The sequence below is a fragment of the Plectropomus leopardus genome, chromosome 14 (assembly GCF_026936395.1).
Source record: "Plectropomus leopardus strain MGB_pleo_1.0 chromosome 14, ASM2693639v1, whole genome shotgun sequence".
Lineage (NCBI taxonomy): Eukaryota > Metazoa > Chordata > Actinopteri > Perciformes > Serranidae > Plectropomus > Plectropomus leopardus.
Window position 1 is genome coordinate 15852833 of NC_142189.1, and position 26560 is coordinate 15879392.

The 26560-nt window shown below is 38.9% G+C and overlaps 2 protein-coding genes across 3 annotated transcripts; one reads left to right on the forward strand and one right to left on the reverse strand.

Annotated features, from left to right (window-relative positions):
- Window positions 1-1091: 1091 nt before the first annotated feature.
- On the reverse strand, window positions 1092-21999 carry rlf (RLF zinc finger). The gene is made up of 8 exons (XM_042500447.2): window positions 21787-21999; window positions 17872-18026; window positions 15514-15595; window positions 12976-13111; window positions 12652-12854; window positions 7623-7759; window positions 7268-7409; window positions 1092-6269 (listed from the first exon to the last, which is right to left on the reverse strand). The coding sequence occupies exons 1-8, from the start codon at window positions 21955-21957 to the stop codon at window positions 1644-1646; spliced, it is 5652 nt and encodes a 1883-aa protein (XP_042356381.2). The 5' UTR covers window positions 21958-21999; the 3' UTR covers window positions 1092-1643.
- A 1966-nt stretch (window positions 22000-23965) lies between these two features.
- On the forward strand, window positions 23966-26560 carry znf593 (zinc finger protein 593). Of its 2 annotated transcripts, none has more exons than XM_042481660.2 (4): window positions 23966-24033; window positions 24352-24567; window positions 25944-26006; window positions 26148-26560. In XM_042481660.2, the coding sequence occupies exons 2-4, from the start codon at window positions 24368-24370 to the stop codon at window positions 26272-26274; spliced, it is 390 nt and encodes a 129-aa protein (XP_042337594.1). In that variant the 5' UTR covers window positions 23966-24033; window positions 24352-24367; the 3' UTR covers window positions 26275-26560. The 2 variants fall into 2 exon arrangements, with proteins under 2 accessions (XP_042337594.1, XP_042337593.1); XM_042481659.2 differs by lacking the exon at window positions 23966-24033 and adding an exon at window positions 24044-24204.

Sequence of the window (26560 nt, forward strand, 5' to 3'; positions counted from 1 at the left end):
GATGATGTAAAATCTAACTACAATCAGTCACGGTCACATAAAGATGTTTAAAGGCCCCCAGGACAAAAAAATAGCTGCTGGTGCTGCCCACTCTCTGTGCAGAGTGCTGCAATATGTCATGGATCCAAATTTTATGTGAAAGACTTGAATTCAGCACATTTGTTTCAGATGAGGCATTAAAACCTAGAAATCTACCTGAAAGCCACTTTCATGTCAGTTTACTGTTTTTAACCCTTTCCTAAACAAAAGTTCAATCAAACAAGTTTGCAAATACTAATTGCAACATTTCTAGGCCCCAAGGCAGTTGGCAGCTTTACCCGTTTGGTAATGCAACCTCGTCTACAAAATAAAACAATTCCCTCCAGAATAAAATACCTACTGAGGAACACTACACTAATAATAGTATTGGCTGTCACTTAAAAAAATGTTTTTAAAGGACACCAAGGTTTACACAGGTATCCGACACTTGAATTTAATGCGTTTAAAGAACTTTTCATGATTATTTTTAACCAAATTTAAGGCTGAGCTTTGGACAAATTATCCTTTTCTTATTCAAGCATTTACTGTTTTTGTGTAAAGGTCAGTAGTATAAATGTGGTCCTGTGTAGAGGTAGTTTTTATGTAGGAGTGTGATTATTAGAGTGACTCAACATTTTGCCAACAGATAAGTGCAAGTATAAATTAAAAAGGCCAGTATTAGATTCAGTGGTAGTTTCACAGATACATAACATCAGAAACATGGACTTTCACACAGAAAACTTGAACCATTTTAAAAATAAGCAATGAAAAGATGTGTAAATAAAATTAGATAAAATGTTTGCAGCAAATAAGACCTCGTAAATTCAAATTCAAGAATTTTTAATGACTTTTAAGGCCTAAATTTACATAACTGAACTTAAGACATGTTAAGGATAGTACCTCATTGTGTACCATTAATCTTAAATACTATATCCCAGGCAGTGGAATTACATATTTACAACACAGATTATGCTTAATTAACAAATTAGGTGTGTTTTAAATTTAGAAAACAGATCTTAAAATTACATTTCACTGTGACTTTGTATAAAAAAAGAAGTCTCTTGCACCATTCAGAAAGTAAAGGGCTTTATATTCTTTCCCACATTTATTTCTTTAGAAAGTGTTACATACATGTCTGCCAATGTCTGTCCACTGCATCCCAACACTGATTTAATATAAACTGAGGTGAAAAATAACCAAACATATTCCTCAAGAGCTTTGTAGTAGGGAAATGTTTTTTTTCAGTCACATTTTCACACAACTGAGAAGGCCTTGCAATAAGCTACTGACCATTTCTAACAATCTGAAAATCTGTACATTTATCTCAGAGAACTACAGTATATACACTTGACGTGATCATGAGTTAACAGAACAGGTGTTATCTGAATGCTTTCATAATATTATAATGTCTACAAAAACAACCCCCCTTGGTTCTGATGTGCACTGCTTAAGCTTGTTTTTATCTGAATGCTAATTTCATTTCTAAATTTCTTCATTTTGGCAACTTCAAAAACAAACAAAAAAAAAGTAATACTATAAGTTTTGGGAGAAAGAAAAATACTGGTACAGCTTGTGAAAATACAAAGTAATTTGCTGAAGCTATGTTAAAAAGGTGCTCAGTTAAACTAACTTCCGAGAAGCAGTTTGCTGTTGTTGGTGTCTGATGGGAAGAGGTCAGGCAGGGTGGTGGTGCACACTGGTCTCCCCAGGACCACCACAGGTCTGAGGTACTGAAGCTGCTTGATAGCCAGGTCCCCACACCCAGCCAGGGCTTTGTCCAAGATGGACTTCAAGTTTTGGACTGATGTGAAGTCTCCAGTCATAGCGTGGGGCTTCAGCAGTGGGGAATGAGTGCGTCTGTTGCGGGTGTGCGAGATTCCCAGCTGGTTGTTCTCTTTGACCGAACAACTGCGCCGGCGTTTCACTGCCGCGTTTGGGTCTTTCGGCGTTGACTCTTGTATGAACCTCAGAAATGAGGACTCAAAGCCCATCGGCTTGTAGGCGGCGATGTCAAAAGGGCGTTGAGGAGGGCTGCACGGCTGAGGCGGAGAGTCTTTCAAGTTTGCAGGCGGTTCAGACAGTTCGTTTTTACGTTTTAGTGGCTGGCGAACGGGAGGAGCTGGCAGCGCAGCTGACCCGTTCACCATTTTACCACCGTCCTTGATGCCTGACACGTCTTGGAAGCCCTCCTCGGGAGTAAAGCGCAGTGAGCATGGTGGCGAGAGGTCAACAGTGAGGGTGCGAAGAAGAGGTTTGATTTGATCCAAACTTAATCTCTCCTCCTGTTTCTGAGTGTTCTGTGTCGCTGCAGACGAGTCTTCAGTGTGAGCGCCGGTGCTCGCCTCCCCGTAGAGCACCTCATCTGCGCCAACAAGGACGCCATTTCTCTCAACAGGTGGCGGGTCCTCCTCTTCCTCCTCTGGGAATCCCAGAGGATCGTGATTATCTTCCTCCTGTGTTTCTACCTTGATGGAGTGTAAGCTCATGGGTGCGGGCTGCCCTTCTGTGTTTTCCGGCTCCGTCTGATACTCCATTTTGCGAACGCCATTAGGGGAACACGCTCCTGTAGGTGTTGGTCTGGCCGACTTCCTCTGAATCAGCTCCTCCAGCTGCTCAGCGGTATAAACCAGCTTATCTTCATTCTTGACAAAGTCTTTCTGACGCATCCGGTGAACCCTCAGGTAGTGGCGGTGCAAGCTCCCCATGTACGTGACGACAGAGTCACAGTCCTGAACCATGCATGGGTAGGCAACGCGCAGGCAGCGGTCTTGGCACATCTGTAGTGCTTCTTCGTGTGATCTGAAGACAAAACGGTTAAAATAATTTCTTTTTTCTTTTTTTTTTTCAGAGACTTTCTTCTCCACAGCAGCCTCCTCACTCACTTCCTCCGACTGCTCCTCAGTCGCTTCAGGCTTTGGGCTCGAGCTCTCGTTCTCTGTCGTCGTGGTTGAACCAGGTTCTTCTTTCTGAGGACTCTGCGGTGCAACGATAAGCTTCTTTTGGCATCCAGAAATGGACTTTTTGTGAGTGCTCTGCAGACGTACCACCAGTGAATCGTAGTACTCACAGTGACTATAAAGTGTATGTTTTTTAAGTGCATCATCGTGGGTGAACACTCTGGCACAGCCTTCAAACTTGCACCTTATCAGCCCTGGCGGCTGCGAGTGGACGTCACGAGTGTGACGGACCAGGCTGCTTTTAAGGTGGTACGAAGCATGACAGTTGGCAAAGTGACACTTGTATTGGGGCTGGGGTTCATCCGAGTTTGCTAGTGGCCTTTTCTTGGCGGGCTCTTTTCTGACTTCTGGACTGTCATGTCCATCAAAATCTTTTTCCAACAAGAGCTGAGAGCGATTGTAGTGATGTACTAACTGCAGGTGGCGCACGAGGCCGCCCTGCGTGGAAAAAGCTGCATCACAGTTTTTTGCTACACAATGAAAGGGCTTACTGAATTTATCCAAGATATAGCAGAGATTACTTTTGGCGACCAAACGTCTTGTAGTTCTGACCTGTTGTGTGGTCCGAGCTTCACCCTCTTCCTCCTGCTTGTTGTCTTCCTCTTTGCTCTCTGCTCCGTCCTCTCCTTCCTCTTCAGATGGAGAATGATTGTCAAACTTTTTTCCGTTTTCGCTCACCACTGTTGAGTTTTTTTTCTCCGGTTGGCGTTGCACTTTGGGGACCTCTTTCTTCCACACTTTTACGGCGTGGTTTGCCGGGTGCTGAGCTGTGTGCTTTAAAGCGTCTTTGTTTCCCTCGAACCGTACCGACGCGCAGCTTATTTTCTCCACTAAATTCTCATTCAGGTTGTGAAAGTGAATATAGTGGGCCTTCAACACGTGCTTTTCTCTGTGACTCTTTGAACAAAGCTGGCACACGTAAGGCTTGAAAGATGTTGTTTTCAAAGACGTCAACCTTTTCGCCTGTTCAATGGTACGACCGTGTTTGGTGTTGTAGTGTCGCAATAAGCTGTAACTCTGAGCAGTCCTAAAGCCGCACGTTTTTACCTCACAGACATACGGCTTAGCAGTAGCTAATGACTCACCGCTGCTTTCTTCATCGGCTGATAAAGATTCGGTTTTGATTTTTAGCTTTTCCTCAGGCCGCTTCTGAAGCAGCACGACAGGAGGCTTTGCCATGATGGCCTGATGAAGAGCTATTAGGGAAGCATTAGGCTCTGGGTTGGGCTGAGGGGGCTCGCCTGCCTCATCGTGAGGCGATGAAGAATTCAGGTCCAGTTTACTGAGCCCAATAAGAATTTCATTTAGAGCATCCCCTTTTGTTTGAGGGCTTGAAGAGCTTGTGTCATTGTTTTGGGGAAAAGAGGCTACTTTTCTTTCTTTACAAGCCTCTACAGGTTGAAATGTTGAGAGCTCGTTTTGTCCCTTTTCCTCAGCGTCAGGCTCAGTTTCAGTCTTTATCCCTTTGGACTTTGAGCCCCGATCTTTGTCATGTTTGTGTTCTTTGTTCTCCAGTTTAAGGTGTTCTGGGTGGGCACATTTCAGATGCCTCTGGACATCTCTCGCTCTGGAGAAAGTCATGCCACACTTCTCAAAACCGCAGGTGAACTTACTTCCATCGAAACACACGGCCACCGAGGTAATTGTAGCTTTGGGCTCCTTGCTATCAGACGTTTGAACAGAGGAGGCACAACTTACTGAGGCAGTGTTCAGAACATCCCCATTTACAGTCTCTTCTGTAATAACTGGTTTAATAAGGCGGGGTGGTGCTTCAATGACCGTCTTAAAAAGTTTCCGCTTTGCCTTCCTCTGAGCCTCAAAGTCCTCTTCAGAGAAGGTGATATTGTGCGTGGATAAATGCTTTATGAATTCTTTTTTGGATAAATAGTATTTTCTACATTCGCCGCTAGAGCAGGTAAACGCTGCATCTCTGAAATGCTGCGCTTCATGGTGATAGATTTGTCCCAAGTCGGAGTAAGTGACGTAACAGCCTTTGAGCTCACACTGGTAGTTGAGGTGATAGCCATGGGTCTGTTTGTGCGTGACAAGTTCATTGGAAGTGCAAAACGTAGCGCCACAGCCCATAACCATACACGCGTAAGGCCGATCACCATAGTGCACTCTTCGGTGTTTGCGGTGATGGTGTGCAGAGACGAAATGGCGTCTACAGAAAACACACTTCTCACGCTTGTCTCTCATCTGATGAAAATGTTTCACATTCTCGTCACCTTTGTGCTCCGACTTTAAGTGGACATATAAGTACTTTGAATGTTTGAAAATCCGAGTGCACCCGGTTCCTGGACATGGATACTCATCCCTGTTCTGCAAAGTGAAGTGTTGGTCAATGTATTCGAATGTTACGTGCTCGTCATCGTCCGCATTCTTCTCCTTCACGGTTTTGGCTTGTTGCACAATATGGTGCAGCACGTCTGGATCGTGTGTGGATTTGTAATACAGCATTAAAGAGGGGTCGATGGTGATCTCACCTGGTTCAATGTCATCGTCCTCATCCGCCTCTTTTGGCCCCTCCTCTTTCTTTATGTTGTTTTTGTCACGCGTTTCTCTCTGCACGTGTTCTTTTATGTGAGGAACGAGCTCCTTTCTGCTACTAAACTTTGCCAAGCACACGGGGCAGGGGTGGCTGTTGTCCTCTCCATGTCTTTTGGAGTGGTGAATGATTTGGGTGTCAGTGACCGACCTTTTACAAATCAGACAGCAGAACGTGTGTTTCTTAGCGTCTGATTCTTCTTGGATTTCTGTCAAGTTAGAAAACGGCTTTTTATCTTGCTGCTCATGATCATCAAGACCTCCATTTATTCTCTTTTCAAACTCAGATTCTACTTTCACTGTGATTCCCAGGGGCTCATGTTGTTTACCCTTCTCTCGTTTGTCTACTGCCTCCTCCTCTTCCCCCTCTGACTCCGGTATCAACCCCAGAAGGGAGATGCAGTGATACTTTAGAGTTTTCCAGTCCCAGAATTCAGGGTCAAAAGGCCAATATGCTTTCAGAGCTAGTAGCAACTCGCAGCGTAGTGAGTTGGGAATGACTTCGTCTTCCTGGTCATGCTTTTGGTCTGGGCGTAAATAAAGTTCCTGTAGGGATCCAAAAACCTCCTGGCTGGGGCCAAGCAGGAACTCAGTGAGAAGGCAGGCACGCAACACTTCGAGGTCCCCTGGAAGAAGGCAGGACACTGTCTTACAGACAGAGATCCTTGTTTCTGAGTCATCCTGCTTTGGAAGTTGAAGGGCTTTGACACAAAGTTCTACTGAAGCAGGTACTCCGACTTCCTCCGTCTGAAAATAGAGAGATATATTATTAGTATTATTACCTTCAAATAATCATGGGGACTTTTTTTTTTTTTTTTAAATCACATACTGTTTAATATTCATCAAGTTCTGAAACGATGTACGTGAAATGTCTCTGAAATACAAAGTGCAAAGTTAATTAATACATTAAAACAAGGATAAGTTTTCCTTGTAATGTTTACCGACGTTAAAAACAAAGTTAAATACAGTTTCACAATATCCACCTAGTCCAAAAAGAAAATGGTCTATTTTGAAGACGATCTGCTTTCACTCTTCTTTTCCACCTTGTTATGTCTCCATTATCATTATACCATAACAAACATCAAACATCAGAGACTCTTTTGTTGTTTCCTTTTAAGGAAATGTCCTTCAATGGCCTTTTTTTATTGGCTGGGACCAGCAGCTCGATAGCCCGCTCTATTGGTTGGCTGGTCGATCACTTAGTTGATCGGCCCACAGAAATTTTCCCACCTTTTAAGAGCCACTGTTTACACCACTGTTTACACATGTAAACTGGTAAAAAGGGGCAACGTGGATGCATTTGCATACGTGGCTGCAGCGAATGCAAATTTGCACTTGTTTTCATCTGTAAGCGAGCTAATTAGCATATTTTTTGTGGTTTTTGTGATGGAATGGAAATGCAAACAGGTAACTTGCTTAGAAAGTGCTTAGTTACTGAGTTTAGTTTTGTAGCTCCTTAGTAACTAGAAGTCAGTGGTTGAAACGTCAGTAGCGGTGGTGGGAGCGGCTGTGGCTGAGAAGGTACAGCGAGTCATCCACTGGCACCTTGTACAGATGTACTAGCAACTGGTGTATGAATGTGTGTGTGAATGGGTGAATGTGAGACGTAGTGTTAAAATACTTTGAGTGATTGTAAGACTGGACAGATGCTACACAACTACAAGTCCATATACTATTTATATACAGTAACCAAAGCACCAACAAACATCCAGCATAAAAATGGATAGTATGACTGCTGGACTCACCTCTGTCTGAATGACCCGGACCAGGCAAAGCAAATGGTGGATGGTTTTGGCAATGGCACCTAGCTGAAGGCATCGTTCCAGAAGAGACATCAACGAGGGGTCGATCCTCCTCTGAAGTTTACTCCACAACAGAGTCAACTCCCTTTGGGTAAAAAAGACAAGAACATTCACATTTTCTCTCTCTAAAGTATACTCACACCTGAATGATCTCTGACGACCACAACAATAACCAAAAAAAAAACAAAAAAAAAACTTATTTGATCAGAGATCTTCCATGTTTCGATTTGACATAAATACATAATTTACAATACATACAGTGCACCTAACCTCTTGGCCCCAAACAGGGACTACTCACCACGAGCAGTAAGTGCTCTGCTGCTGGAGCTGCTGCGTTAGGAAAGTTGTGCACAAGATGAAGGCGGTGTTCTCCTCCCCCTCAGTCTCCAAATTACACGTGATCTCCAGAACATCCTTACAGTCAAGTCTGGATATCTGTTCAGGGAAAAAACACAGTGTTGACTATGGAAAAAAAACAACACAACACATAACATTCCCTCCAGGCATTATCAACCAGCAATATTTCACTTCTCAACATCAAGGGAGCGACTGTGCTTAAGTTAACATTTTAATTGATCCTTCGCAGAGCTCCGCCCTTTTGTGATGGTCTGTCAAAGTGTCTGAGCTAGCACAGATTCTACTGTCACTGACCCTCAGAGAAATATTGTCTAGGCCAATTTTTGGAACAATGACAAATAAATTAAGCATGCAGCAAGCAATATTAAGCATGTTAAAAATCAATCAAAAATGTTGCATATTCAGAAATTCCATACATAACTCTCAGGGTTAGTTGCAAATGTCGTTGCAACACCAACCATTTCAGAATATACTGTGGTTTCACAGTATTACAGAATTGTTGTTATTGCCAGTCATAATAGCCTTTAAAGGAATGAAAACTGAAGGGTTAGTTTTGTTTGAACAAATGTTTTGTCGCTATAATTAAGACATGAAACCATTTATCTGGTATCTGTAAAAAGGCTCTCACTTGAAAGTAATTAAAATAAAGGTGAAATTCTCTGTCCAATTGCATATTTTTTTATTATCATAGATAAGCAAATGTGCAGGGTGTGATAACTTTCATTATGAGTTAAATTAAAGTGGTATACCTCTGCAACCTTAGTTGCAAAATACAGTACAGAATGACTGTATGCCAATTAACACTATTTAGGCTCCTTCATAATGTTAAAAAAGACAGGATAATATCCAAAGAAAAAAATAAGCTTTTTTTTTTATTTTGCAAAAGCTGTTTTTTTTTTTTACCAAATTCTTAAAATACTGTGTAAAAGTGTTTCACACTAGTCTTGGGAGTATCAGAACATCATTAGTGATTTGTGGGTTTTCAAAGCCGAACTGAGCAAAGGAAGTCAACACAAGAAACAATGTGTTCAAGCACTAAAAATACTACACATCAAAATAACACATATGAAACATTTAACATAAATTATTTAACTGTTGTCCATTATATGCATCACGAAAAGGACTTATCTATCACTTGCACATAACAGCAAAAGACTGACATGGTTCAACTTGAACCTGCAGTGTGCATGAGATCCCCTTTGCCTGCATTCATCACCTTGACTCTGTGAATTTTGTCTATCCCTCTTCCACCTCCTGACCATAACAAAATACAAACAGGATGAGTGAGCGATGCAGAGGAGAGCGAGCAAAGTTACTTAACGGAGAGATCCTAGGGGGTTCCTGCAGGGGAGAGCAGCCTGAACAATCAGCACACACAAGATGTGAGCAATAATACGGATTTAAACAATTCATGTGTACCACTAGAGAGTGGAAGCTCATTAAAAAAACGTCAGTGTGCTAAGTGCATGTAAACAAATGTGAATTTGCTTCAAAGTTATATTAAACAATTTCACATTACACCTCATTTTAGTGGGACAACTAATAATTGTACTGAATTTCCAGATGTTTCCAGATGATCTTTTTAGATTAGAAAATTGTGTTGACCTCCAGTTGGGTGCATGATCCTTCACTTGCTCTGAAAACACACTAACTGTAAACCAGACACACAAGGTTTTCAACTAACAGCATACCAATAAAAGGTGGGGGAGTCGGAACAGACGGCTGTACAGACGCAGGACTAAACAATGAGAAACATGTCGGTGAGTATAAGGAGGACTTCAGAGTGTACACCTGCAAAACAAGTATCTGTGGTTTAATAAAAAACAAGTAAATAAATGCACACATCATTTCCCAAGTGAGTGACACCTCACTTTTCTTATGATTGGAAAACCCAGTGATGTGACCAAATCTATTCGGTGCCCCAATCTTAAGATCTCTGAAGCCTTTTCAAACTCTTTAAAGTTTTTTGAGCTCTCAAACTGAATGCCAGAAGGCTCAATTTGCATGAGAATTTGGGGCTCTATTTTTGGAGACATTGCAAATAAACTTTATAAATAGACACCTCTTTTATATTTATTATAGAAAAGGTTTGACTTGCAAATAGGTCGCATTTTTATTCATTGCTTTAATAATATAAAATTTATATTACCAAGAGGAAATGAACTGCTCTTCTGGTGTGCGTGTGTTTGTGTGTTTGTGTGTGTGTGTGTGTGTGTGTGTTCTTGTTTGAGTCAGCTTATGTGTTACTGAATGCTGACAATAGATGCTGTATCTGGACTTGAACGGAGAGCTCTGAGATACCGCAGCCTGCTGTGACCCTCAAAACTTCCTGTCACTACCATGTGTCTATTCATATAGCAACAGTGTGTTGAGCAGAAACTTGTAATTTCAAACGTTTAAACTCTAAACTTGCTGTTGTAAATGACGAAATAAACTAGTTCAGTTATCCATTGGAACCATTCAGTCATAACTTTGCAACATGTAGTTTGCCTGTGATCAGTAAGAAATATGAACTGGTTAAACTCCATTTCCGTCTTCAGGCTGACACTTGCAGTCTAACTGATTTCATTGGGGGATGAGGATTCTATTTTCCCAAATCAATCACTAGAGAGCAATGTATCCACATAAATCTGACCACATTTTAAAGACCCAGTGAAATGAAAAACACATTTTCCCTATTTAAATCCTGTTTCCCCGTGCTAATGATTAATTCTTGTTATATCCTAAATATGTTTTAAAAAATATTACATCATCATAATAATATAACAACATAATAATACATCAAAATGTCCTGTCTTTTCTCTTTCTATTAAACGAGTAAATACGGTTGCAAATGTTTGATGACTCATCCTGCACTCAGGGCTGTTTACAAAAGTTCATCCAATCATATCAGACTTTGGTCAACTACCTATTCACATCAGTCATTTAAAATGCACAAGAGATATGTGTTTGGATAACAATGGGCAAAGCTCTGTGGATCACAATCAAATGTAGGTCACGAAATAGTATCGGGTGCTCATGAAAGACAGGATCCAACAGGATAAGACGAGAGGAAAATCCAAGCACTCCAAGAGTATGAGAACGTGAAAAACGAAGAGGAATTACATTAAAAAGCCTTTATTATAGTGGCTAAATCCTTAAAAAAGCCAACATGTTTCGACCAAACACCAGCCTTTGTCAGAGCTTCAAAAACATCTGCATTGTTGATGTAGCCCCGCCTATATAGTGGCAGGACCACGTAGTCACATGATAGACAGGTAAAAGCTGAGTGAATAATATATACACATATATCACACTGACCATACATCCATCAAGCCACCAGCTGTCCATAGACAAATTACAGGAAACATGAAAAACCAATATCATTAAGGGCAGGATTACTACACGCATCCAGCTGATGGATCCAAAAAGACTCCATTTGATTAAGTTTTTGTATTCTGTTCTCCCCTCTGACCAAATGCTTAATGTTTTCAATGCCCTCGATGCGCAACAGAGTGTCATTAGAGTTATGAAGTTCATAAAAATGTCTAGCTATGGGGTAATCACAGCTTTTAGTCCTGATAGAATATTTATGCTCAGCGAGGCGATCCCTAAGACTTCTTTTAGTGCGGCCTACATAGAAAAAACCCTCTAAACACGGGCAGGTAAGGCGGTATATGACAAAAGTTGTGTTTCAATTAATGAAATCAACCTGTTTATAAGTCTTATCTGTATGACCATCAGTAAACTCTTTTGTCTGCACAACATTACTACAGTGAGGGCAATGCATACACTTAAGAGTGTCAGATGGTTTGGCCAGCCAAGTATGCTCTTTATCTGCTGGAAGATGCGAGTGCATAAGTTTGTCCCTAAGAGTGGGGGCGCGCCTGAAGGAAATAACAGGAGGTTCAGGAGGAACTTTACTTAACATCCAATCAGTCTTAATAATGGCCCAGTTATTTTTAATGATATGTTTGATCTGTTAAGCATGCGTGCTGTTTGTGGAGACAAAACATGGAAGAGGCTGATGTGAAGGCTGATGACTGGTGTTCTTCTGTAGAAGTGAGCGACGCTCAAGGGACTGTGCTCTATTAAAAGCCTGCTTTAAAACCCTTAGTTTGTAAGCTCTGTTAAGAGAGCAATTTGACATAGCCCGGGCCTGCTCAACAAAATCCATCTCAATATCACAAATACGTCCAAGACGTTGAAATTGGCCATATGGGACGTTTTCTTTAAGATGGTGAGGGTGGAAAGAATCTGCTCTGAGGATGGTGATGGGTGCAGTGCTTTTTCTAAAAAGCGTGGTATGTAGCTGGCCCTCAGTGCCCTTAAAAATAGTGAGGTCCAAAGAATTGATGTTGTGCTGGGAGTAATCAATAGATAACTTCATATTGCTGTTAATGGAGTTCAAATATTTATGAAAATCCAGCAGTTCAGTCTCGGTTCCATCAAAAATGAAGAATATATCGTCAAAATAACGGCCGTACCAGGTGATGCAATGATGGAAAGGATTATCTGGATGCGATACATCCTCCTCACCCACAAACCCAAAACAGACAAATGTTTAGAAGGTTTTACAGCTAACTCAATAATCTTTTTTTTTTTTTTAATCAAATGGTGATTTTTATATTTTCAAATCATTTGAACTTTTCTGCAATCAAGTACCCCCTGGCAACTGCATAAGTCCAAATACCCCTGGTTGGAAAACACTTTTTAAGTCTATTCTTAGACACCTGTTTTTGTAGCAGACTCTACGATAATCAGAATCATCTCAGTGACTGAGAGACACAGAATTTAGTGCTTTGTGTTTTACGGGCTGGTTTGGCCACTTGTCACTTACATACTTTGTCACACTGTTGTCGATGCTACCTACTGAAGTACGGGAGAACCATCGCTGTTGTAAAACATTTCACTGACAAAAATTCTGTGCTCAAACGGTGTGATAACAGCAACCAAAAGTCTAGTGCAAAAATGACAAAGTGTCGTCATACCTCCATGATGGCCTCTTCACTGGGCAGCAGGTGACAAAGCAGGGAGACATAGGTTTGACGAAATGTAGCTTGATTGGAGATAAAGCTGCATTCAGTGCACGCTTTGGCCAGCACCACTGCCTTGGCCACTTCACCCATCTTCTCTAGGTGCTTCACTCGCATCTCCATGAAGCCCTCGCCCTCCAAGCTGATGTATGCATCAACTGACGACAGAATGCAAAAAAGATCTGCTGAGCAAACTACCACGAAAACGTGAGATAAACACTAAAACCTGAGCTTTCATGTCCAATGGAAATAGCGTTTATAAGTCGGCTAGATTCTGACCTTCTTCTGTGTTGGTGGGCTGGCCGGTGAGGAGCGATGTAAGGACAGGGTTGTTCCACGCTCCTCCTTCTCCTGTGATCTGCAGTAAAGCTTGAAGGTCTGTGCTTCCGTACTGTAACAAGGTATCATGGGCATTCTGCAATAGATAAACACGCAAAAAGTTAGATTTAAATAGAATGACAATGATGAAATGATAATGATAATTATTTCAGTACAATTTTTCTTGATATAAGATATAATAAATATTTGATTAATCCTTATACAGTTAAACCACCCATACGCCCATAGAGGGGGGCGGTAATCAGTTGCCACCTGCTATTAACCAGAAAAAGAAGAAGGAGGAGAAGTAGTCGCAGTAGCAGTGAAAGAAGAAGATGAGACCGGCCGCTAATGTGTAAGTTAACACTGTGATGCATATAACATGCTCATGAAGTCATTTTTAGTCTGATAGTTTTAATCACTAACTATCTGCTAAAAAAATAGCAGAAATTAATACTGTGGGAGTAAAACATGGACAGAAAGTACTGACCACATTGAGATTTTGTTTTTGTCTATTTCATTTGTTTACATAATCAGCTTAAACACATTTTAAACCATCTGTACAGAGTGTGACATTCTCCTGACTAGAATTAAGATATTTTTGTTGTTTGTTAGCTTTAAGGGTGTCCCAATCATGTTTTTTGCCTTCAATCCAAGTAATTTAATATTTAATGTCTGGCAATACAGAGTCCTGATCCTGTACTTCTAACTTCCAAGATAATACAGCTGCACACTTCACACTTTAAGAAGGCTTCTTCAAAGTTATTTAAAAAATACCTGCATCCAAACGGTTCCCTAATCTTTGTTTCTTAGCCTTTTATTGTTATTTATTTATTTGACAAAGCAGAGTATAAAATGACAAGCCTATCTTTAATCTTTCTGGCCATGTCTCTGTCTCAAGGACACTGCTCTGTCCCTTTAGGAGAGTATTCTCCAGTGTTTTCTTTGCGTCGGTGCAGACTGGCCTGTTTGGTCTTGTCTTGCTGTTAAAACTTTCACTTTACTCATGCAAACTTTCACTCTCTGAAATGTCCACTTTGTGCTAAAGGGTTTTAGGTTTTAGGAACCCTTCAGCAGAGGAAACTCGTACATGTCATTTTTGTCAAGGTCAGACATTTTAGGGTACATAAACAAAAGAAAATCACATTTTTGAGTGGAAGTGGACTTAAATTTGTGGACCCAATTCATTTACTTTAAACAAAGCAAAACATTAGTCTTTTGAAGACCACAATAAAAATCAATCACAGCTCAGCTCCAGCTGCCCAGTTTTTAAATTACTTTTCCTTTGTTGTCAACTCCGCTGCCAAACATGTAACATTTTCCCTTTTTTTAAAAACAGATTAACATCAAACAATGTCACCATTGCAATTTATTCAGGCAAATACTATACACTGGGCTTTTTTGTTACAGTGACTAAGCAGGGAACAATCTAACAGCAAAGAAAATTACTACTTTTTAAAGCCTATATCAATTAGTCGCCTCAGGGTCCGTGCAGACAGACAGGAGGAAGTCAAATTCAAGGACTTTCAAGTACTTTTTCAAGCACTGTTGCAGGAAAAACTGTGCAAATTTGTAAATAGAGTGAAACCTGCTACCAGGGCCTAAAATCAAATTATTATGGATTAGCTAGTGAAATTATTAAAGCATGTGATTGGCAAAAAAAAGCAACAAAGAAAGCAAGAAAATATACAGAGTGCAGAACAGAGTGAAGCAGCCCCCCACCTCCCTGCAACCAATAAACTCACAAAATCCATTCAACACATCTACCATCAACAGTCAGTCACAAACACCTGCCGATTTACGGCCAACTGACCAGGAACCAGTAACCTGAAAAATCACACAGACAGCTGACGAGTGTATGCGATGAGTGAGTGTATTGTAGGCTCATGAAACATCCAGGTGCTGATTATTTACTGGCTTAAACAAGCCATTGGTGCTCATTAGGCATCAGCAAAAATGTGTGACCACAGCCGTTCTTTGCTTCCTGGTTTAAAACTTTTATCAAATACATTTCATAAATACTTTATCATTCTGTCCTCCTCTTGATTACATGCAAGTACTTTTTGAAGGACCAAGTTCAAAAATGTCTGATTTTCCATGTATTCCAGGACTAACATTTCTGAGTGTCAAATTCAAGTACTCCAAGCACCTCAAGTACCTTGTACGAACCTGTTGTCTGTATGCCAGTATAGTCACAAGTTTGCATGACTCTTTTTACAATTGTTTATCACAGTTTTATTTGTTTGTAAGTTACCCTCTACCATTGATGAGTTAAAGGTCATAAATACCACAGCTTTAAACTAAACACGGGGCAAACAGAAACCTAACATCTACACTAGCACAGGGCTTTTTTTTCTCTTGGAGCCTCCTATCAGAGGACTTTTGATAACACCTGCTGAGGCACGAACAAGCACAATGGCCTTTTCTTTCCCCCACTATTCTGTATGATTTAAAGGTGCAAACTATCTGCAAACTGTGTTTTGAAATAAGGTCTTGTACCTGAACAGAGTGGTGGAACTGAACCCAGGCTTCAAATGGGATTTCATTGTCAGGCACTGACAGCAACAGTTCAAAACAGCTCCTGCAAGAAATAAAAACAAGATTAAGATGATTTCTGTTAATTGTGATCATTCCGGACAGTTCTATTCTTATCCCAAAAAAAAAAAAAAAGAAAAACCGAGAAAACAGAGGCGCTGCAAGTATGAAGTCTGGACATATTAATCTCAGCTACAGTCTGTGAAACGACCTAAATTTCTGATGGCACAAGAAAGTACTCTGTTTCTCTGTATTAATGTTTTAGAAGAGTCAGCTTTACATATTCATACATTAAACATGTCAAAAAGGCTTGTCTGAAAATGAACAGCTGTGACATGTTTTTGAGGTTTTATCACATACACCTTTTACATCAGCCAGTAGTTAAATTTAACTACAATAAGGCAAATATTAAAAGATCCTCCCTGTAAGACTTAGTATTGAGCTATAACACTGAAACAACCTCTATTCTTCACGTAAGGACGTTTTCAGATACAGTGTGGTCGTACCCGCAGTGTGTGGGCTTGGCAATTAACCAAAGGACATAATGAATCTCTGGCTAGCCGACCTAATTTAAGTCATGTCAGTAAATGTTCATTAAATTCTGTCAGACAGGCTGTCTTTTGCAGCAAGTACCCTTTAATGCGTCTTTAAAGGGTACATTCAGTATTTTCAACGTGGCCCCTATTTTTCATGTTTTTGTGTCTAAGTAACTGATGGGAACAAGAATTAAAGAGTATTGAGCTAGTAGGCTGCAGGCTGGCGAAACAGGCTGCAATGTAACCATTTGGGGTATGTTCGCACTGTTGATTTACGTCCACTAAAAATGCTTGTTTTTGCCACTGACAGGTCAGACTGTTAATCTAAGTAACTGACATTATGGAAAGCAGCCCTACAGAGGTAGACATTTTTGTGAAAGATCAAAATCCATTTTTTTTTTTTTTTTTAAACCAGACACAGCCCCAAAATCACTATTGCTAAACTCACCAGACTCCATTTGAATAAACAGTAATTTTATCAGCATAAAACACACTTCACTCAAAGTCTATAGACACAAAATAGAACTCATAAAAAAACGACTAAGTTCCTCTTTCCACTGTTTTAACAATCACCAACCCTGGTTTGGTCAAAATAAACCCTTCATTCATTCAGTTAAATGTGAAAATATGCTGGCTCTATACACACTAAATTGTTTGTTTTGTAGTGGAGTCTGACGGCTTTGGCAACAGGGATTTTGAGGCTGTTTATGTTTAAATAAAAAAGATCTCACTTCTTCACAAAAAGGTCCATTTCTGTCAGACACTTAAGAGGACGGGAAGTTTACGCAGGTTTTTTCCGTGTTATGTTCTGTTATGATGTGAAATAACGAATAATAAAACACAAAGGAATAGGACATCAAGTCGGTAGTGGACCAGACTTTGGAGGGACTTTTTTTTTGTAATCTCAAAACCCCACCTCCAAAAATACCACCTAATTTAAGCTTTTCCCTGCCTCATGCGAGTACTTTGGATCTTCAAAAAAAGAAACTGGAATAAAAGTCAAAACTGAGACACCTTGCAGACAAAATGGCCTTGGAACTTGGGTACGTTAATACGGCCATTATAAACAAACTGAGCCTGTCTGTGGCAAAAACAAGCACTTTTGGTGGACATAAATTTAGTGTTTGAACATGCCCTGAATGGTTACATTGTAGCCTGTTTCGTGGCTGCCAGCTGCAGCAGTCTTACTCAAAACTAGACCATTTTTAAACATTGTTAATCACATTACTCACTTAGACTTAGGTCCAGGTTGAAATAGACTGAAGTTTCCCTTTATGCACAATAAGGATTACCCCTAACCCAAACTATCAATCCATTACTATCATCCAGTGCATGCTTGTGTCCTTTGTTTTTTTTGTTTTTTTAGAAACCGAGTTAGCTCAATTTGAATTATTATTGTTGATAAAAAAATGTAATGTTACAGATTTAAAAGGAAACACAGGCGAGCTTTAACACATTCATGTCATATATGACGAGTGTTTATTTTTTATTCAGAAACTTGATTTGGTGGATAGTTTGAAGAAACCTGACATTCTCAGAACAGTACAGACTGATATTTCAGTCATCTACTGTACAGACTGAGTACAATGTCCAACGCAAATGCCAGAAATACGGCTACAAAAGGCAAACCTATAATTGCATCCTGAGTAGACAGGCCATTAAAATAAATAATTGAAGAAGCTGACCTTTTCACCTCAGTACCATAGAGTGAACAATTAAAGCATTCTACACCACAAACCAAGTGTGCACATAAGATGCACTCCCATGTTTTTGTTTCAGTACTCACAGAGCTAGTCTCTTCAACACAAGGGCCACTCTGTCTGACTCTGCAGTGAGGTGTGATCGGGCCGCAGCAAAACAGTTTATGGACAGACAGTAGACCTCCAGAAGAGGCAGACCATGCTCCATGGAGTTCCTGCTCCCAGCATAGTGCATCAGTGCCTAAAAACACACAAAAACATCACAATGTAAAGGATAAAGAGAAGTAGCAATGGGAAAAGTGAAACATTTTAAAACACAGATATCAGAGAAGATCGGATAAGAGAGACATTTGTCTTGAGGAACAGGGAGTTTCCACCTGTGGGAGACGTCAGTCTATACCTGATTGATCCCAGCTGACATTGTCTGGTGTGAGGTGCTCCTGATTAGGCCTAAGGGGACTTGACGGTACAACATATGTCAGCCCTGAACCCTCAATAGTGAGCCAATGTGCACTTAAAAACCGACTCATGCGGGGACAGGTGTGCTGTTGCATCTTTTCTTATTTTTATATTTTACAGATATTTTATGGCTAAGAGGATACTTTTACAAAAATGTGCTTTTGAAATGATTCAAGTTTAATTTCCCTGCTTCAGTCAACAAAATGCAAACTTCAAAAAGTATTTCTCTGAAGTAAGCAAACATGAAATGAAATAAATGTGAGTAGTTGTGATTTTGTTTTACCTTTCACAGGCAGCACTTTTTTGTAGTAAATATTGTCTGAACTATCAACTGTCCCTAAGCATAGGACGAGTCAAATGCATGTGTCACCTGCATGTAGCCTGCTGCTACACACATTAAATCATCATCATTATCAACATCCCAGGAGTCCCATTTGCAAGACAGCAGGACTCCTGCTGGTTGCATCTACAGAGACACTAAATTAATTCCCTTCAGTCTAAATATATGGCGCCTTCTCAAAGGGAGCCAAAAATAAGGTCCCAACCCTGGAGAGCAATACCAGTGTACTAATTACATCCACACTACTTCCGACTTCGACAGAAAATAAATACTACACAAGCTTTTTGTTTGATATTAACCCAAAAACCATTAAATATAAACAAATCAAAGAGAAGATTGTCTAGTCATTCTGCTATCTTCCAGAGTTACAGACTTTTTAGTTTAAAATGTCCTTTTTGTTTTAATATCCCTCCACTGCAGATAAACATAAAAGACACTGTCCAGGAAATTATGACAGTGTTGTAATATAATACAGTAATAATAGATCCCTAAAGTACTTAAGGGCTCAAAGAGTTTTTATATTTCTGCCGACTTTCACTTTTACATTTCCCCTAAGCATCTTAGTTACTTACTACAAAATAGGGAAGGAAGGGAGGAAGGATGAATGAAGGAATGGGAGGAAAGAAAAAAAAGATTTTGTTCTTTAAATCCTTTAAGTTGTGAAAAAAAACGTATTTTCTTAAGGTGTAATGTAAGCTCCATTTTACAAAGAAATTAACCTCATAATTTTCAAAATTGTGACCCCTGTTTTTTTTTTTTTAAAAAGCGGTACATCCTTGTATTTTTACTTTCATTACTTAAGTACATACAGTAAATATCAGATACTTAAGGACTTCTTCTCAAGTAATATTCTAGGCACCTTTAACCTCTACTATAGTCATTTTCTGGTAAGAAATCTGTATTTTTACTCAAGTGTGGCTTTCAGGCACATCACCCACCACTGTCCATAGAGATCAATATCTCTTTCAATGTTGATCTGGGCAGGTGACTATCAGTTTGGGAAAACTATCAAGAGAGAGCTGGCTAATGAATTACTCTTCTATACGATCAACTTTGGCTGTTAATACGTAGATTGCGACACAGGGATGGGTCAGATGTTGTTCAGTGGGGTTGTATGGGGTACTTGTCAATAAAAAGTAAATTATAAACAGTAGATGTCTGTCGGCAAGCCCCCAGTTCGGAGAAGCAGGCTGGGGTCCAAAGCCAAAGTTAAGCAAGACAAATTATACTTAAGCCACCAAGAAAAACTCCCACCAAAGAAAAGAAAATCAGTATCAGTTGAAGTGTACTCTATGTTCAGAGTATTGTCACCGCTTTCTCTGTCTGACAGCTTATTTGGACAAGGAAGCAGTTATCTGCTTAATTTCCCCCCCTTTGCGCTTGTCAAAGCCACCAGACTCCATTTAGAAAAACAGTAGTTTTAGCTTGCTGAACACAGGAGCTGCAGGTCTGCTGCTGCGATGATCAGTTAGTTAGTTTGTGTTATTATGTGACTTTGGGAGATCTGAACGACACTTAACACCAAAATCACACAAACTAACTAACTGATCAGGCAGCGGTAGACCTGCAGCTCCTACGTTCAGCAAGAGAAAAAAAAATTCAGTTTTTCTCTATGGAGTCTGGTTTTGAAGAGATCAATATAATGGCTTAATTTTCCTATTGGAAATCACTTTATGAATTTAAAGTAGAGTACTGAAATACTCCCAGTAAAGCCTAGACTTATGCTGATATTTTTCTTTTTATGTGGGACTTTTTTTTAAGTGGCCAAAATACATTTTGTTGCTGACCCCTCCATAGTAGTACATTGCTTAGCTTCCTAGTCAGACATCAGCCTGCTTCACCTGACTGGGGGCCGTGCCAACTGACATTTAATGTTTGTTATACACTGAAAATGTCAATGTCCAAAACCCAGATCTCTCAGATCGTCCAACCCGTTACTCCTGGCTGTCCTGCGATCCAGGCTAAGGGTCAAAGGCGATTTTGGGTTCGTTGTAGCTTTGAAACAGTTTACCCTTTACAAAAAAGGGCTCCCCCTCTATTGATGCATTCAAGGCTAAACCCACATGTTTGCTAAGGCCTTTGAGAATCCTTAAAGTTTTATTTTACATATTCATTATTAAAACTTTACTCCTCTGTGTTTTTTTTCTGCATTCACTAATTTGTGCAAGCTTACAGGACAGTATTCTTATGTTATTTCTTTTTACTGATACCATGTTAGGTTAGTATTAGTACTACTACTAGTAGTAGTAGTGGTGGTTCTAGTTGAATTATTCATTTGTTCTCAAAATCTAGCTATTTTGAGACGTGCTTTATAAATACACCTAATTTGATTGATTATGGTTAAGTACCCAATACAGCCCCACATAAAAAAATCGCAACTATGCATATAGCTGTGGCTATAACTATACCTATACAACTATAGTGAAACTGAAAGCGATGGCTAATTTTTCAAACAACTCTAGAAGGTGAAACTTTAGGTAGTTTCCATATTACCAATAATACAAATAACAACACTTGTTTATAACTTGTGCTTATAATTCTATGACACTGAGTATGTGGGTTTTACAGATAAGAGTGCATCTTCTTTGTTGATAAGAGGAAAATTATAACATGTCAGATGCACAACATTGCCAGTTCATTTTAACACAAAAACAACAAAGGTGCTTGGCTGTGCAGATGCTGACACTCTGACCAAAGCTACATAAGACAATTTTAATCGGTACAACTTCTGAAATTGCCCGACATACCATCTCGCAGTCGCCGCAACTACCGTGTACAATCTGGATAAGCGATGCCGCCGCGCCCCGCACACATGCAATCATGCATGATGTGCAAACTGACACTGTCATTTGCATACAAACATCTATAAGGTTTCTTGTTTGGCCAGTATGTTTTGAATTAAGACGAAGCTAAACGAGCTATTATCTATTGGCTTACTGTAACGGCAATATGACACTCGTTTGTCAATTACATTATCATTAGCGCAATGATATTGACTTCAATTGTTTTCAAATGACATGCCTATGTGAATATGAATAAAAATACAAAAGGTGCAACAGCCTTCTGGTTGTGGACCAGCCCTAACTTGACTAGAGGGCCAGCAGCAGCCGTCGCAGATAAGCTAGCTTGCAGGCTGCGAGAAAAACAACCCGGAGTGAGCTAACGTCAAGCTAACAGTAGCTTCGATGTTACACAGTATTACCTGACAGAAGTTGTCGCAGTACTCCGTGGAGGATGCCGTGGATATTTCTTGTTGCCTGAGCACGTCCTCAAAGGCTCTCAGCGTGGCCAGCAGGGTCTCCATCGCGACTAAAGTCTCCTCGGCCGTGTCCAGGCTCCATTCGTGCTCTGGCTCGACATTATTCTCCGCCATCTTCGCTCTCCGCCACGGCGCGTATGCAGTGCAGTCTGACGCCGCCTTCAAGTGCTGTCGGAATATTTTAATGTGTCAGCCAAACCTCACCTGCATGACCCGAAAACATCATGAAAAGAGGGGGTGTCTATCACAAATGTGACGCGAAGTTTATTGATTTTATTATCTAAGGTTGTTTTTATTAACTGTTATTGTGTTATTCGACCTTAAAAAAAAATGCAACCCTTAGTTCGTTAATTTGAGTGAACATCAATTCCATTCAAATACTAATACAATTTATTAGTTTTTTCCAATCCCGCTGTCTCCTGTCATAATAATAATAATAATAATAATAATAATAATAATAATAATAATAATAATAATAATAATAATAATAATAATAATATATGCAACATTATTATATTTATTATTATAGCTTATAAAACAGTAACAATGATTTAACTTCTAATGCCTGTTTCATTTTATGTCCATATAGTCTATAATTATTTCTGATCACAACATCAATTCAGTTCAATTCAATTCAATTCAATTCAAATACTAATACAATTTATTAGTTTTTTCCAATCCTGCTGTCTCCTGCCATAATAATAATAATAATAATAATAATAATAATAATAATAATATTATTATTATATGCAACATTATTATATTTATTATTATAGCTTATAAAACAGTAACAATGATTTAACTTCTGATGCCTGTTTCATTTTATGTCCATATAGTCTATAATTATTTCTGATCACAACATCAATTCAGTTCAATTCAGTTCAAATCAGTTCAATTCAATTCAATTCAATTCAATTCAATTCAATTCAATTCAATTCAATTCAAATACTAATACAATTTATTAGTTTTTTCCAATCCTGCTTTCTCCTGCCATAATAATAATAATTATTATTATGTTTACTATTATTATTATTATTATTATTATTGTTGTTGTTGTTGTTGCTGTTGTTGTTGTATTTATTATAGCTTATAAAAGGGTACCAATGATTTAACTTCTGATGCACGTTTCATTTTATGTCCATATATTCAATACATATTTCTGATCAAAACATCAATTCAGTTCTAATGCTAATAAATTAAATTAGTTCTTTTTTTTTCTCTTGTTGTTCCAATCCTGCTGTTTCCTCATAGTCTATAAATAACATTCATAATAGTAATAATAGTAATCTTATCATCATCATCATTATTATATTATATTATATTATATTATATTATATTATATTATATTATATTATATTATATTATATTATATTATATTATATTATATTTATGATGTAGCAAGAGAAGACTCACACACAGAACAAAAAAGAAAATTCTGATTGAAGTCTAGATGGCACCAATATAAAGAATAACACATCTAATAACAGATTTTTAGACATATGATACACTGCCCTGCAACTTATCACTGCAAATATCATTTGAACAGTCACTTGTAGAACATAAATGGGAAATCAATTCTGCACTTAATCTGTCCAACAAATCACCATTAAAAAACACAGAAATGATCTTTCTGAATCCTGTGTGTTCTGTAATAGTGTCACAGATACTATTATACATTTACTTTATGAATGCTGTAAAATTCTTCTCGATTTAAGTTAAACATTTTCTTTACATGTTGTGATGTCATTTTTTCCACAATGGAAAAAACTACCTGGACAGAGGTAAAAAAGTTACCAAAATAAAGATTTTTCAGGTTTTTCATCGTGGTTAATTCATATAGAGTAAAAACAATTAATCTGTGAAAAGGTGCTGAGAATTTAATGCTTTCCTACTATAAAATGTAATACAGTATGTATTTAATTATATAAGTCACAGTTCACTTTAGCAGAAAAACATAAAGACTACGGGTTTATGCGAATGTTACTTTTTGTATTTTATGTTTTATTCATTACTTGTGTTGTTTACATCCTATATTGTCATATTTGAAGTATCGCATTGTTATTTTTTTTTTCTATTTTACTGTCTTTTTTGCCAAATAGTGTTTGTCGCCCTCTGCGGGTGAAAGGGTATATCTTTAACGATCCTTGACCCGGAAGTGAAATTCATCTCTCTCCGCCCCACGTGTAAAAGGTAAGCAAAGCTAAAAATCGACATTAGAAGATTTCTTAGAGGCAATCTGATTGTATTTTGTGTCAGTTTGGCACAAACACGAATACAAGACCTGATTTTGTTACACTACATCGCTAGATGGGTTTTATAACGTCTACGCTGGCTGACATCTGTTTTCTACGTACTCGACGAGTGAGAAACTATCCAGAGGATTTTATGGCTACATGTTGCCAAATTATGGTGTAACGATTAATCAGACAGAGTTTAGTTTTCTCCTGATGCTCATATACAACGACTTTACTCAGTTATCTGACTTTGACGCTTACTTGTGTCCTCCAGTCCTGCAGGATCCATCATGGGGAAATCTAAACAAGTAGGAAACCACAAAAGTGACAAGAAGAAGAACATTTCAAAGACATGGAAGACAAAGCGCAGGACTAAAGACCTGGACCAGATCCACTCGGACATGAAGCCTGAGACAGCGGCCAAGCTGCTGCACCAGGAGGTGGACTACGATGTGACAGGCTGTGCTCAACACTACTGCTTACACTGCGCGTGAGTTTACACCTGTTTGAGGTTTAATAAAGTTGATTTCTGACTGAAAATCCTGCTGCCAATCTGTAAATCCCAGTCCTGCACAGGTGTGTGTGCTGTGAGAGAGGCAGCAACAACAACAACAACAACAACAACAACAACAACTGACAAGCAGGATAAGTCCTGCTATGGTCATTTTTAACCATCATTACAAATTATTGATGAGCTGAATTGAGCAGTGGTGGAAGAAATACTCTTTTTCATAAGTAAAAGTAGCATTTTTTGCAGTCTTAATTTACTCAGTTGCAAGTAAAAGTACTGCATTCAAAATCTTAACTAAGAGTAAGTAAGTATAGCTTCAAAATATACTTAAAGTAACTAGACTAAAGTACTGAAGAGAATGAGCATTTAATGATATTATTGTATCACTGGATCCTTATTAGTATAAGCATCACATGTTGCAGATAATAAAGGTGGGGCTAATTTCAGCTACTTTTATATACTGCAGGCTAGCTTACTCCATAATAATAAATCATATTTTTACTTATTTATGTACATTTTACTGAATTACATGTTATTATTTGTTTTGCACTTGCTCCTCCATCTGTTCTTGTATCAGCTCAGTGCTGTTTGATATACATGCTGTCATGTTCTTTTTTTTTAATGTCACACAACAGTGAAGGGCTTATGGGTTTTCTAATTTGTTTTTGTCTTTTTAACGAATTGCAAATCTTTTAATCTGGAAACCACTTAGTGCTCAAACTTGAAAAGTGCTGTATAAAATCCTTATTGGTTATGTTTATTTATTTATTAGTTGATTTATATTTTTGCTTATATAAACCATATCTACAAAGTAAAAAAAAAAATCCAAAGCTGTCAAATAAATGTAGTGCAATACAACATGCAATATTGGCCTCCGCAGTGAAGTGGAGTCGAGGCTTAAAATAGCATCAAATGGAAATACTCAGTTTAGGTGCAAGCACCTCAAAATTGTACTTAAGGACAGCAGTTGAGTAAATGTAATTATTTATATTCCACCATTGCATATGGTTGCATGCTGTTGTGGAGTTTTCAATCTACATTTTAGGGTTAAATTTAGCTGTGTAATAATAACACAGATATCATACTAACACGGGAACTTACAGAATGTTATGCAAATCCATAAAGCCTCATTGCAACGGATGAACTCCAGTTTTTAATTTTGGACCTTTTCGTGCCTGATTATTCCTGTGTGACTGGCTGTTTTATTGTGTGTCTTTATCTCCCTTTCTATTTTTTTTTCTGCTGGGCTCAAGTCTCTTGCAAAGGAGATCTACAGATTACTTGATTAAATAGAGGCTGTTAAAAAAAAGGATGTTTCAGATATCCTTTAACACTGGCACTGTGATGTCTTGCAGGAGATATTTCGTGGATATGAGATCCTTGAAAGAGCACTTCAAAAGTAAAGTGCACAAAAAACGGTACGGCACCATGTCCATTCTTCTGTTACACACTCACATACCTTCGCTGACAATCATTTACCCAGTTTCTGCCCCCTTTAACTGTACAGTGGTTAAGTATTTCTGCGAGCTTCAGAGATTACCTCTTCTTTCTCCATCCAGGCTGAAGCAGCTCAGAGAGGAGCCCTATACCCAGGCAGAGGCAGAGAGAGCAGCAGGGATGGGCTCCTACATCCCTCCAAAAAAGGTTGAAGTGAAGACACAGCCTGTGGAAGAGGACATGGACTGAGAGATGCCCACTGTAACCCATCGGACTGATCAACTCAACCACAGAAGCATTTACAGAATTAATAATGCTTCTATTGCTTCTTGCTGTCACAAATGTTTAATGCATTGTTAAATGCTTTTTTTGTGGCACACTTTGTCTGACTCTTGATAGCAGTTAGACTTCTGTCTATCACCACAGTCGAGGAGGCCTCACCTTATACTGGGTAATATGATGCACCATGTACCTGTGTAAATATAGAGTGTGTGTGTGTGGAATGCTAATAAACATGAAGAGGATTTGGATTACA